This window comes from Coenobita brevimanus, chromosome 110 (assembly GCF_032717465.1).
Source record: "Coenobita brevimanus isolate Jiangsu-jjx chromosome 110, ASM3271746v2, whole genome shotgun sequence".
Lineage (NCBI taxonomy): Eukaryota > Metazoa > Arthropoda > Malacostraca > Decapoda > Coenobitidae > Coenobita > Coenobita brevimanus.
In genome coordinates this window covers 22,815,258-22,830,255 of record NC_137063.1, presented here as the reverse complement: position 1 = coordinate 22,830,255, position 14,998 = coordinate 22,815,258, and the positions used below count along the sequence as shown (strand labels likewise).

Sequence of the window (14,998 nt, the reverse complement as noted above, 5' to 3'; positions counted from 1 at the left end):
AAGGAAACTAGGGGGGATGGTTGTGAAAGATCAGAAGTTGAAGAAGTGGTACGGACAGAGAGTAGGAGAGAAGAGGGTATTAATAATGTCAAAAATAATTTGAAGGTGATATATACTAATGTTGATGGTTTCATATCGACGAGGATCGAAATTAATGATTTCTTGAGAGAACATGAACCTGATGTCATGTGCCTTGTAGAGACTAAATTAAGAGAAGATATTGATGTTCATTTGGGAGATGGTAAATACAAACTGTGGAGAAAAGACAGGAAAGAAAAAAAAGGAGGAGGAGTGATGATAGCAGTGAAGAACAACATAAATGTAGATACTGTGGAAATGGGAGAAGGCAGGGCTGAAGTGATATATATGAAATTAGAAACTGGAGAGAATGTTAAGAGAGATATGGCGGTAGTGTATGTTCCCCCAAAGACGAGAGCATGGAAGGATGACGAATACCATGAGATGTTGTCAGATATGGCTAGCTACTTGCAAAAAATAATTGAGAAAAGCAATAATATAATTTTGGTGGGTGACTTTAATTGCAAAGAGGTGAACTGGGAGGAATGGTACTCGGGAGGCGGCGAGGATTCGTGGGGTACTATGTTATTAAATATAATAATGAATAATGTGATGACGCAGTGGGTCAAAGAAGAGACACGGTTTCGAGGTGAGGACACACCAGCAAGGTTAGATTTACTGTTCACCAAAGAACCCGATGTAATAGAATCATTGGAATATCTCTGTCCTTTGGGAAAAAGTGATCACGTGGTCATTGAGTTCCAGATGTTAATAGGAAACGTCGAGCCAAGAGACGAGCTTCATAGACAGGAAAGATACAACTTTGGCAAAGCAAATTTTACAGGATTGAGAAACTTTTTTGAAAATGCGGATTGGAGAAAATTCAGAGAAACAAGAGAGATACAGAGGAAGTGGGATATCTTTCTAGACCTCTATAATTTGGGAGTGGAAAAATTTGTACCAAGAGTAAGAGGGAAAGAAAACAGGAAAAAGGAGTGGTTTAATAGAAGGTGTATGATAGCCAAAAAAGAGAGATAAGGCGTGGTACAATTGGAGAAAGAGAGGTAACGACAGAACAAAGGAAGAATATAAAAGAACAAGAAACGAATACACAAGAATACGTAGGGAAGAAGAAAGGAATTTTGAAAAAGGTATAATTGACAAATGCAAGGATGAACCCAAACTGTTTTATAGATTTGTTAATGGCAAACTGAAACAAAAGGAAGGAATCACCAAGCTGAAAATAGATGGAGAGGTCTTTAAGGATGCGGCAATGCAAGCAGAAATAATGAACAAACGTTTCCAGTCAGTTTTCACTAAAGAAAAGGAGCTTGTGGAAGGGGAGGGAGTGATTAGAAATGTTCCGGTGATGAAAGATATAAAAGTGGAGGTGCAGGAAGTGTATAAATTACTGGAAACTCAAGATGTAAGGAAAGCCCCAGGACCTGATGGAATTTCTAATTGGGTACTGAAGGAATGCAGAGAACAACTGGCGGATAAAATTCACAGCTTAATTGTATGCTCACTGGAAGAGGGGAAAGTGCCAAAAGAATGGAAGAGGGCAAATGTGGTACCAATTTACAAGGGAGGAAACAGGGAAGAACCCCTGAATTATAGACCAGTGTCTCTAACCAGCATGGTCGCAAAATTGTGTGAGAGAATCCTGAAAGACAGATGGATAAAATATCTGGAAGAGATGAATATTTTGGCTGAATGTCAGTTTGGATTCAGAAGTGGAAGGTCATGTGTTTCAAACTTGTTGAGCTTTTACTCAAGAGCGATTGATGTGGTACAGGAGAGAGATGGTTGGGTGGATTGTGTGTACTTAGACTTAGAGAAGGCCTTTGACAAGGTACCTCATAAGAGACTAATGTGGAAACTAGAATATATAGGAGGACTAAAGGGAAACTTCTGGAATGGATGAGAGACTTTTTGAGAGACAGACAAATGAGGACAGTAATAAAGGAAAAGATGTCTGGATGGAGGGAAGTAACAAGTGGAGTCCCTCAAGGCTCAGTGTTGGCGCCAGTAATGTTCCTGATTTACGTAAATGATATGGTAGATGGAGTGAACAGTTATGCGAGTCTGTTTGCTGATGATGTAAAGATCTTGAGGAAGATAGAGGTTGAGGAGGATTGTAAAATACTGCAGGAGGATTTGGATAGGATACACAATTGGAGCCGGACGTAGGAAATGAAATTTAATGTAAAGAAATGTAAAATATTGGAAATGGGTAAAAGTACCAGGAGGCCATCACTGAATTATTTTTTGGGTAATGAATTAATCACAAAAAGGAGAGAAGAGAAAGATTTGGGAGTGCTGGTCCAAGATAGTTTGTCACCAGAAAAGCACATTAACAAGATAGTTGGAGAGACTTATAAGCTCTTGACTAACATAAGAGTAGCATTTCATTATATGGATGAGGAAATGATGAAAAAATTGATAGTGGCCATGATCCGCCCCAGGTTAGAATATGCAGCGGTAGTGTGGTCCCCACACAAAAAGAAAGATATAAACAAGATTGAGAGAATACAAAGAACAGCAACCAAGATGGTCCCCAGTCTGACAGACCTGTCATACAGAGAGAGGCTGGAAAAACTGGATTTGCCTTCGTTAGAGGAAAGGAGAAAGAGGGGAAACATGATTGCGGTGTTCAGGACCATGGTGGGAGTAGATAAAATTGACAAAGAAGATCTGTTTGTATGGGATAAGAGAGCAACAAGAGGACATGGAATGAAATTGAAAAAGTCAAGCTGCTTGAAGGATATCAAGAAATATAGCTTTCCTTACAGTAGTATAGACTTATGGAATAGCCTGGACAAAGAGATCGTCCAGTCTAAAAACTTAAACGAGTTTAAAGTTAAATTCGACTTATTGAGAAACAGCGACGGAAACCCACGAGCATAGTACATTCCGTGTATATCACAATTAGGTATATTCTTAAATATTTGAAACGACTTAGACAAAGAGGTGGTGCATGAGAAAAACATTCATGTGTGTAAAGGTAGACTTGATAAATGTGAATATGGAGACAGGACAACACGAGCATTGCTCAATTCCTGTATACTACAAATAGGTAAATACAAATAGGTAAATACACACACACACACACACACACACACTTGCAAAAGGAAGAAATAGAAAAACTAGGAAGGGAGGCCAATAAGAAAGACACAACCATCAGTGAACTAACAGTGGAATTGAGTACACTTAGGAAGAAAATGAGTGAAATGGCAAGTACAGTAGTCAATCACGAGAGTGTTATGGAAGAGTTCAAAAATGACACAGAGACAATTAGGCAAGTTAGCAGTCTTATTGACCAAAGCAGTGATTTTGAGGAGAAGATAACACAAGTGAATGAAGCTGTGCAAAGCTACAAAAATGATGTAGAAACCACGTATGCTGAAATGGTGAAAGTAAAGAAAGACTTAGAAACAAGGGTGGAGGAAAAAAGCATTAAAAAGGAGGTGAAAAGAATACTGTAATCCAAAACAATCCAAAGTTAGTCAGAGATTCAGTAGAGATAAACAAATCAATAGTAATCACTGGTATAGAAGAGGAAGAAGTTAAAAACAAGATCACAAGAGACAAAAAGGAGATGGCAAATGTAATGAGCTTACTGAAAGAAGTATCAGAGGAAATCTGTAGTAAAGACATAGAGGAACATAAAAGGTTAGGGAAATACGAGAAAAGCAAGACAAGACCCCTAAAGGTGACTTTCCAGAGTGTAAACACTGTGGAAGAGATACTAAAAAATGCAAAGAATCTTAAGGAAAAACAGGAGTTCAAAAATGTATGGATAAAAAGATGCCTAACACAAGAGGAACTGGAATTACTGAAAGAGAAAAAGGAGGAAGCAAAAACAAAAAATGAGGGAAGATCAGAAGAGGAGAAGAAGAAATTTTGTTACAAAGTAATAGGATTGCAGGTACGAAAGTGGTACACAAACAGGATGGAAGAAAAAGGAGGAAGGTAGTAGAACCATGTCTTGACAAGTATATAAACAAGATGATAAAGTTGATGTACTCAAATGTGGATGGAATGGTATCTAAATTACTAGAGATGAATGATTATGTCAGAGAAAATGAACCACAAATAATATGCCTAACTGAAACAGAATTAATACCAAGGATATCAAATGACATACTAAACTTAGAGGAATACAATATGTGGAGAAGAGGTAGATATTTAAAAAAAGGAGGAGGAATTATAATATTAACCAAGAAAAATCTAAAAGTCAAGGAAATAAAACTAGATATACCATCACAAGTAGAACTGATTGCAGTAGAGATCGACACATCTGAAGGTAAAGTAATTGTACCCAGTTTGTACATGCCACCCAGATCAAACACATGGGAAAGAGACGAATATGAGGACCTGGCAGAGAGTACAATTCAGAGTTTAAGATCATTATTACATAAAATGGAAGAGAAATCAGAAAGAATTATACCAACTGGGGATTTCAATACAAATATAAATTGGAATACTCTAGATATAATTAGCCAAGAAAGCTGTTGCGACCAAATGCTCCTGGATCTCGTACAAGAGTTCTTCCTAACGCAACATGTGAGGGAAACCACCAGAAAAAGTGGACTTGATGTACCTTCAGTGCTAGATCTAATATTTACTAGGCAAGAAAATGATATTGACAGTTTAATATATCACCCTCCACTCGACAAAAGCGATCATGCAGTACTAAATTATAACTTCAGGATAGCATATGACATAGTAAACAGCAATGACAGTTACAAAAAGAGCCTAAACTATAAAAAGGGAAATTATCAAGACCTAAACAAATATTTCTTAGAAGTTGATTGGGAAAATGAGCTTAGAGGACAAGATTTAAATGCTGTATATAAAAAATTCTGTGAATTTTATGAAATAGGAGTCCAGAAGTACATCCCACAGCACAAAGAAGCAGATAAGAAAATACAGAAATGGTTCAATACAGAATGTAAAAAATCAAAAGACAGAAGAGATTTGTTGTGGAAAAGATACAGAAGACATAATAGTGAAAGGGCGTATAATAATTACAAACAGGCAAGAAATGATTATACAAGAATAAGGAGGGAAGCCCAAAAACAGTTTGAGGAGGATATAATAAATAAATGTAGTGATCAACCGAAGCTGTTTTACAGCTATATCAGAAGCAAAACTAAAGTAAAAGATATAATACAATCCATTACGGACGAGGGAATCACTTATACACAAGAGAAAGATATTTGTGAAACACTAAATAAGAATTTCCAATTAGTTTTTACAGAAGAAAAAAATTTCGAGAGGGACTATGTGGAACATGCATGTCCACTCATATTACCAGATATGCAAATAGCAGAAAAGGTGATGCAGGAGGAGTTAAGTAGATTGGACAGGGGAAGAGCAAGTGGTCCTGATGAAATTTCATGTTGGGTACTAAGAGAATGTGCAAAGGAGTTAAGTAAACCATTATTTTTAATTTTCAAGAAATCTTTGAGTCAAGGTAAACTACCTGATATTTGGAAAGAAGCAAATATTGTCCCCTTATTCAAGAAAGGAAATAGACAAAATCCACTCAACTACCGACCAGTATCACTGACCAGTGTTGTAAGCAAGGTATTAGAAAAGCTTATAAGAAAATCTATCTATCTATCTATCTATAGCCCGACGCCCTAATCCTGCAAAGGGTGGCCTCAGACAAAACGCCTCCAAGTCACTCTGTCACCCACCATTTGACTCCCCTCCCCCCAACTCACCCCCCCCTCCCTCATATACCTCTCAACTCCATCCCTCCACCTCATCCTCGGTCTACCCCTCCCTTTCCCTCCCTCCACCTCACCTACATACACCCTCTTAATCAGTCTTTCATTCTCCATTCTCTCCACATGTCCAAACCACCTCAGTGTATTTCTCCTGATCTTTTCAACCACATCCACATCTACCCCACAACGTTCCTTCACTTCTTCATTCGTCAACCTGTCCCTCCACATCACTCCACATGCTCCTCTCAAGTAACTCATTTCCACTGCTCTCACTCTTGACTTGTTCCCCTCTTGCAAGGTCCACGCCTCGCTTCCATACGTCAGGGTAGGGATCACAATACCATCATGCAGTGACTTCTTAACCTCCATACTCACCTCCCTATTTCTCATCACTGCTTTCAGTGTACCAACAACCTTTCTTCCCTGCTGTACCCTTTCACGTACTTCATCCCCCAAAGTTCCATCCTTACTCATCACACTACCCAAGTACTTGAATGCACTCACATTCTCCATATCCTCACCATCCAACCTCACTGCACACTCTGTGACTTCATTCCTCTCAAACACCATAACTTTACTTTTGTTTATATTAACTTTCAGCTTCCTCCTCCTACACACTGTCCCAAATTCATTCACCAAACCTTGCAACTCCCATTCATCTTCACTCAACAATACTGTATCATCAGCAAACAGCAACACCGGAAGCTTCCAAATCTCACCCTCATTCATTAGGGCCAGCCCCACATCCACTGCCCTACCTTGCACCTCCTTTACAACCCCATCCATATATATATTAAACAGCCATGGAGACATCACACACCCCTGTTTCAGTCCCACATTGAGATCAAAGAACTCAGTCAGCTCACCATCCACTCGCACCGTAGCCCTAGCTCCCTCATACATACTCTTCACAGCACTCAACAATTTCCCCTCCACTCCATATATTCTTAATACCTTCCACATACCTTGCCTATCTATTCTGTCATAAGCTTTCTCCAAGTCCATGAAGGCAGCATACACTTTCCTTCCCTTCTCTAGATACTTGTCCACTAAACATCTTAGAACAAATATCTGATCTACACACCCTTTTCCCTTCCTAAATCCCCCTTGTTCTTCTCCAACTAGCTCCTCTGTCATATGTCTAACCCTATCAATGAGTATTCTACCATATATTTTACCAGTCACACTATGAAGGCAAATACCCCTATGGTTACCACATACTTCTCTCTCCCCTTTTCCTTTGTACAGAGGAACAATTATACCTGATTTCCAGTCCTCTGGAACCCTTCCCTCTTCCCAAGCCACTCTACACAACTTCCATATCCACTCCACAACAATCTCACCCCCTTCCCCAAGCATTTCACCACACACTCCATCAATTCCTGGGGCCTTTCCCAGCTTAATCTTCTTCATCACTTCCACTACTTCCGACCTACTGATCTCTTCCTCCCTCCTCTCATCTCTTCTTCTCCCAGCCATTCCCCAACCACTTATACTCACACTGCTCTCACTCTCTACATTCAACAAATCCTCAAAGTGGTCCTTCCATCTCCTCAATTTCTCTCTCTTCTCCACCAACAATCTATTATTCCTATCTTTCACTCCCCTACTATTTCCCCTTTCACACTGCCTTACTTTCTTTACCTCCTTCCAAAACAATTTCTTACTCTCCCTCCATTTCACACTCAGATTCCTCCCAAACTCTTCATCCACTTTCTTCTTACTCTCCTTCACCAGTCTCTTAACCTCCCTTCTCCTGCTCACATATACCTCTCTCTTCTCTCTCTCATCTTCTCCCCTACCTCTACTCGCCAACCATTCGCCATATGCCTTCTTCTTTTGTTCCATAGCTCGTTTCACCTCATCATTCCACCATGCTGTCCCTTGCACACCCTTGCATCTCCTCCTCACTCCACAAACCGCCTCACACGCTGCGCTTATCTCTTCCATGAATATCTTACATATGTCTTCCACCCCTTCCTTATGCTCTAGCTCATACCTTCCCAGTCTTTCTTCCACTATGCTCTTATACTCTGTCATTTTCTCACTATCTTGCAATTTCTCCACTCTTCTCACAGGAGCTGCTTCCTCCTGTCTTCCCCTTCGTCTCCTCAACCACTTTCTTTGCAGCTCTACCTTGGCCATCACTAAGTGATGGTCCGAGACTCCATTCCCCCACCCTCTCCATACCCTTGCATCCAACACTTGTCTTCTCATTCGCTCATCCACACACACGTAGTCTATCATTGCCTTTCGTTCAACAAGTTCACCATCCATCCTCCTTATTACTCTCCATGTATACCGGTGGATCATCTTATGACGAAAGTAGGTGTTGGCTATTGCCAACCCCTTACCAGCACAGATGTCCACCAAAGCACTACCATTCCCATCTACTTCAGCTGGCACACCCCACTGACCAACCACTCCATCTACTCGTACATTCCCAACTTTGCCATTCATGTCTCCAATCAACAGCACTCTCTCGCTCCTCTCAAACTTGTCCATACATGCTTCTACTCTCGCCCAAAACTCATCTTTCGCTCTTGCCACTCGATCCTCTGTTGGAGCATACACACATACAATCGCCCATGCTTGTATACCTACTTTCATCCTCACCCATACAATCCTTGCACCCACTGTTCCATACTCTCTTATATTCTCCTTCCACTTCTTGCTTATCATCAGACATACTCCCTCTCTTGCCCTCTCATTCTCACTGACTCCCGCAGCTTGGGTAAATCATCTAGAAGAACACAGTATGATAACAGAAAGACAGTTTGGTTTCAGAAAAGGAAAATCATGTGTTACTAATCTGTTGAGCTACTATGACAGAGTAACAAACACAATACAGGAAAGGGAAGGATGGGTGGACAGTATCTATTTAGATTTCAAGAAAGCTTTTGACACAGTACCACACCAAAGACTTTTATGGAAACTGTACCATCAAGGAGGAATTCGAGGCAAACTGTTTTGTTGGATGCAAGACTTTCTCATAAAAAGAGAAATGAGAACAGTACTAAGAGGAAACTACTCATCATGGAAAGAAGTGACTAGTGGAGTACCACAGGGTTCAGTGCTGGCACCAATCATGTTTTTAGTGTATATAAATGATATAAACAGTAACACTGGAAATGAGAGCTATCTGAATATGTTTGCAGATGATGCAAAAATACAAAGGAGAATTACTAGCACAGACTCTTGTAGGGAGCTACAAGAAGAATTAAATAAACTTCATGAATGGAGTAGTACATGGCAAATGGAATTCAATGTGGACAAGTGTCATGTAATCAAGTTTGGTAAAAGTGGAAAAAGACCTGATTGGGATTATAAGTTAGGAAATAAAACCCTATACACATGAGAAAGAGAGAAAGACCTAGGTGTGATCATCAATAGCAGACTATCTGCGGCTGACCACATCAGCGAGAAGGTACGGAACATGTATACACTGCTTGCAAACATGAGAATAGCATTGACATACATTAATGAAGACGTGCTAAGAAGGATAATAACATCATTCATTAGACCAACCCTGGAATATGCATCAGTAGTCTGGAGTCCTCATCTCAAAAAGCACATAGACAAGATTGAAAAAGTTCAAAGGGCCACTTCAAGATGGATACCAAGCTTAAGGGACCTAAGCTGCGAAGAAAGACTAAATAAACTGAATCTACCAACACTACAGGAGAGAAGGAAAAGAGGTGACATGATAATGCTATATAAGTGCATATCAGGGAAGGAGAAAATAGACATAAATGATTACTTAACATATGGAGAAGCATTAGCAAGAGGACACTGCAAAAAACTGCATAAGAAGAGAGGTGATAAAGACGTAAGGAAATTCAGTTTCCCAAACAGAGCAATTGATCAATGGAATGCACTACCGAATGAAATAGTGTGTGCCAAAACAATTCACAAATTTGAGGATATGTACGATAAATATTGTTTAAGACACGGGACAGTACGAGCTTGACTCATTCCTGTAAAGATACAATTAGGTAAGAACAATTAGGTAAGAACACACACACACACACACACACACACACACACACACACACATGGGAGACAGGCTGGGATGGGGGAGGGTGGGGGGATGGAGATGGAGACAACCAGGGGTGAGGGAGTTGGGGTAGGGGAGGGAGGGGGGTACAGCAAAGGGGACATAATAGGCAGACTGCTCTACTACCCCCCCACCCCCTAGTCTCACTCACTCACTCACTCACTGACTCACTCAAACACACACACAGACACAGACACACACATGGGAGACAAGCTGGGGTGTAGTGCTGAATGTGGTGGGGAATGGAGGAGGGACAGAGGGGGAGGGAGAAGAGAGGGATTGGAGGGAGGACGGAAGGACCGGAAGAGCCTCGTTTCAAACCTAGGGAGAGGATTTTTTTTTTTTTTTTAATGCAAGAAAGAAGGAACCAAAGGCTAGGGGGCTGCAAACTGTTCCCTCCAAGAAAAAAACAAAAGCGATACAAAAGTGAGCCAAATTCAAGATCTGTTCATTTCGAGATTCCTGGACACACTGCGTTTGAAAGACTGGAGATCATAGGAAGTAGGAAATACGGACAAAGGGAGACAGTTCCAGAGTTGACCTGTTGCATAAATGAAGGACTGGGATTAACGGTTAACTCTTGCATTAGAGAGTAGGACAGAAAAGGAATGAGAGTTTGTTTCTAGACGGGTGCTACGTGCCCGTCGTAGAGGTGGAGGAATGCAAGCAGACAGTTCAGAGGAGCAGTGACTGGACTAGTGAGGTGATGGACATTCAAATTGTTTGGATTGTGGGAATGTTCCCCTATTTCTTGGTTTGGTCAAGCGAAGCGCCAGTTATCGAAGCGCTGGTTAATGGGGTATGGGTGTACTCAGTTTCGTGACCAACACCATCCAATACTACTCAATCTCATGACTCACCATCCATCAGTTAGTTGACCAACATGGAGAAACTCATGCAGTAACCCTTGATGTTTCTAAAGCTTTTGACAGTGTGGCACTATTCCCTGCTGTCCAAACTCCTTTGCTATAGACTAATGTCTTTTGTTCCTCTGATTTCCCCATACCTCAGCGAGAGAAAGATGAGAGTAAACATAGATGGTATATATTCCAATTTCCACTTAGTTAATGCCTGCATGCCACAAGGAACAGTTCTGGGTCCAGCCGTATTCCTAATTTATATTAACCCTTTCGATACTTAGGGTAGTGTTGCAAAAGTCACCCGCTTGTTACTGGATGAAGAAGGCTGCATCAAACCTAATGTCACCCGCTCATTACTGGATGACACAAACTGTGTCGAACAAAATTGCCCCTTGATTTTTTTTGCTTTAGAATATTTTTGCATCCATTCCTGGACACGCTAAGTTGTGTGCTGCATCTCATTGTAAATAAAAAATCGGGCAGATAGAGGCATAAATAACATCAGGGGAAAAAATAAATTAGCAACAACTTTGGCCATGCAAAACACCTCTCCCACTCTACAGCATGATTGAAAGATAATTTCCTATTGCAGTACATAAAACGGACCCGAATTGCCCTACCAAAATGTAGCTAATGAAATTTCCTAAAACTTTTTCTCAGCAACAATTACCGTAAAACATATATTTCAGTGAGAAATTTACGCACATACAGTAATTTATATTCACCAAATGTTTTTATCAACACCATAAGCAAGTACAACTATTCGAGATTACGAGGAATAAAAAATCATAGAGATAGATTTAAAACTAAGGATGTGAGGATAAAATGTTTAAGAAGTACCGCGAGCGTGGAAACGGGGGGTTCTCCCAGCACTCGGCCAAGGCTGAGCCGGCCGACATCCTGAGTACTTGCCCGCGGTTGGATGCAGCCTGCATCATCCAGTAACGAGAGGGTTAATGATCTCTTATCTGTCACCCATAATCCCATCCATTCATATGCAGATGACTCAACACTTCGCTGTTCATTCACACTTAAACACCGATTCACAAAGTTTAATATCTCTAACTCACAACTCAGTATAGCAGTCTCCAAAAATCAAGACTAATCAAGGATCACCATATGAGGACAATATAACCTTGTCTCATTTAATGCTAGTTAATCCAAATACCTGTATACACAGTTTACTAATAGACAGATAGTGCCAGTTTTCTATATTACCTTTAGTGCTACTACAGTAATATTCTTATCTCCAAAAGTACAGTAAACCCTCTCAAATTTGAACCCGAATAATTTGGAAATCTGTTAATTCGGATATTTTTTGACCACCAGACAAATAATTTTAATTTGAATTAGAAATTCAAATTAAGTGAGACAAGTCCAAAAAGGCTTCCAGTGATAAGTGGACATGAACAGTTTTTGCAGTGATAGGTGTATTAATAAATGTAATTTCTAAGAACTGTACAGTACCTTCAGTACATTTAAGTGTACTGTACTCTAATACTGTGTTGCAAGACTTCATTATCAAGGTTTGACACTATTTTATTTATTGTATTGTGCATTCTTTGAGTATAAAATATTAATACTGTACTGTTCAACGTTTATGTCAAAAAGTCATGTTTTAGTGAGCGTGGGTGTGATTTGGGGATAGGGGCAAGGATGAGCTCCAATAATTCAGATTTTTGGATAATTCAACATAGGGTTCCCCCCAGTTAATCTGAATTATAGAGGGTTTACTGTACCTGCTTTGAAATTCTCGGTGTTTTGCATAACAGTGCCCTCAGCTGGACCTCTCATGTGAGATCACTTGCTAAAACTGCCTCAAAGAAACTTGGATTATTGTACAGAGTTCGTAGCTTTTTCACTGACGAGCGGTTAGCTGTACTCTATAAGAGTCATGGGTGCCCTCAGTTGGAATATTGCTTGCCCCTGTAGAATGGATGTGGAGAGTTTGTACTAAAACACCTTGACAAAATTCAGAACAAAGCTGTTAGAATATTAATATCGCTGCTATTACAAACAAACCACCTCCTCTACAGGTAAGAAGGAATGTTGTCTCCCATGCATTATTTTACAGATTCTTTATGGCAAATGCTCAGATGAAGTTGCATCCATTGTGCCACCTCTCCATGCCTTCTCCTGTGCTATATGGAGTTCTGGTAGCGCTCATGAATTTAATGACACTGCCATATTGCAGAACTTCCATTTATCAGAAATCTTTTATTCCCCGAACAGCATCTATTTGGAACTCGCCACCCCAGAGTTGTCTCCCCCCAAACTGCCTCTGGCTGTTCAAGTCCAGCTGTTACAAACTTTTCATGAATGGAGAACACCAGTAATCTGGTGTATAGATTATTTTTTATTCATTTGTTTTTTCTTCCTCTGTTCTATTTAAAAATACAGGGTGACCCAGAAAAACCTCCCACATTTCAAAGGTATATGAAAAAAAATGGTTAAAGATAATCAAAATATTATTTGCACACATGAAACTTCATTCAGTACAGTTTTTATTCATCATGTTTTAAAGATGACATCCTCCAAATGGTGGCTGTCATCGTCTATACACGCTTGGAGGCAATTTCTGAAGGCTGCCGTGGCTCGATGGATCATGTCGGGTGGAACAGCGGCTATCTCCTGCTGAATAGCAACCTTAAGGACTTCAAGAGTTTGGGGTCGATGATTTAAGGTAGCCCCACAGAAAAAAATCACAAGGGACGAGGTCAGGGGAACGGGCCGGCCACCCAACATCGCCACGCAACGAGATTACCCAGTCTGGAAACATTTCCCTCAGCACTTGCAATGATCTTCAAGCTGTGTGTGCCATAGCTCCATCTTGCTGAATCCACACATAGAGTTCTTCAAGCTCGAGGTGTTCGAGTTGTGGCCTTAGAAAGTTTTCGAGCATATCGCCTCAATGCTTCAATACTCTCAGGTGTATGAGCACTCCTAGGTCGAGCAGGTGATTTTCTTTTTAAAGCTGAGCCTGTTGCCCTGAAATTCTCAACCCACTGCAAGATGGTTTTCTGATCTGGAACATTTTGGTTCCGTGGAATACTGAAATGTCTTCGAAAGGCCCTCTGCACGGTGATCAAGGAACGGTTGTTTGTGAAGAATGCTTTGACAGCGAACGCACGGTGTCCTCCCGACCACGCCATGTTGGCGACTGAGGATGGTTGGGGTTGGGCTACCAACAGACCCTAGCCCCGCCCGTCCTACCTCCTACTGCCAGTGCTACAGCCTTTTGAAATGTGGGAGTTTTTTGGGGGTCACCCTGTAAAAATTTTACCATATTAAGTGGTCTTATTGTTTTTGTCTGTGCCTCTGAGCACACTTTTTTCTACCCTTATATGAATAAATTTTCTTGCTCTACCACTCTCATGTATTTCATTGTGTCATACCATTACCAGTACTTTACTGAGGATAATAAAGTACTAAAATTGTTAGAAAATATAGCTCACCATTGCCCTAATGCTATTTCCCACTGAAAAATTAGGTGATAGAAAGAAAAAGTAAAAAGTCTCCCACTTCCCCTCAGAGACTATTTGCATACCCTTGGGGCTACCATTCCTGAGGATGACTCCAACCCCTCGACCACACATCCACCCCCAAGGGATGAGCCTATGAGGGAGGCATCACCAGAACCTGAACCAGAAGAGGAAGAGAGTGAGGTGGAACTGGACAACGAGGGAGTAATTGGTGAGTTAAAGCAGTATTTTAAATGGGTTCCACGGCAGAGGGTAAGGGCCCGGACACACTTGCCCCTGAACATGTGATCGTCAAGAGGAAATGAGGCTCAGGGGTCTGCCCAACGTTCAGACTTGAATATTGAAGCAGCTCTAACCTGGTGCTTCGTTTCGTCTTGGCGATCACATGTTTGGGGGCAAGTGTGTCCGGGCCCTGACAGTAGCGGCCAGTTTTGTATTAGCATCTAGCCAAATTCTCTGACAGACAAGCCCAAATACTCAAGCAAAGCAAAGACTAATATTTGGAATACCCTTTCTGTTTCACAAGACTTACTTCACTCACCTTTACTCATCAACCTTTTTCTCCACCACGTACCAACTCCCCACCTTTAATAGTACCGTTCAATGTTGGTGACCTAACAATAGCTTCACAACACCAGAGCACAACAAGCAACAGTCCAACTCCAACAAAACAAACGAATACTAGATTGCTGGCTTACACAGATCAGAATGACTGCACCATCAACATCATCATCTATGACATTCATCACTCCAGACAGACACGGACCTCAAGCCCTCTTTCAGAACTCCATCTTTAATCATTTTTCTAAAGAGACCACCACTAAAATCTTGGACTTACTTTGG

General features: G+C 40.8%; 1 protein-coding gene across 2 annotated transcripts in view; it reads left to right on the top strand.

Moving 5' to 3' along the window:
- Window positions 1–14,998, top strand: part of LOC145417320 (putative protein FAM10A4) — a 427,645-nt gene that overhangs the window by 137,304 nt on the left and 275,343 nt on the right. For both annotated transcript variants that reach the window (XM_080285999.1, XM_080285998.1), the window contains exon 3: window positions 14,206–14,366. In XM_080285999.1, the coding sequence (XP_080142125.1) occupies window positions 14,206–14,366 (161 nt within the window). The remainder of the gene's footprint in view (window positions 1–14,205; window positions 14,367–14,998) is intronic.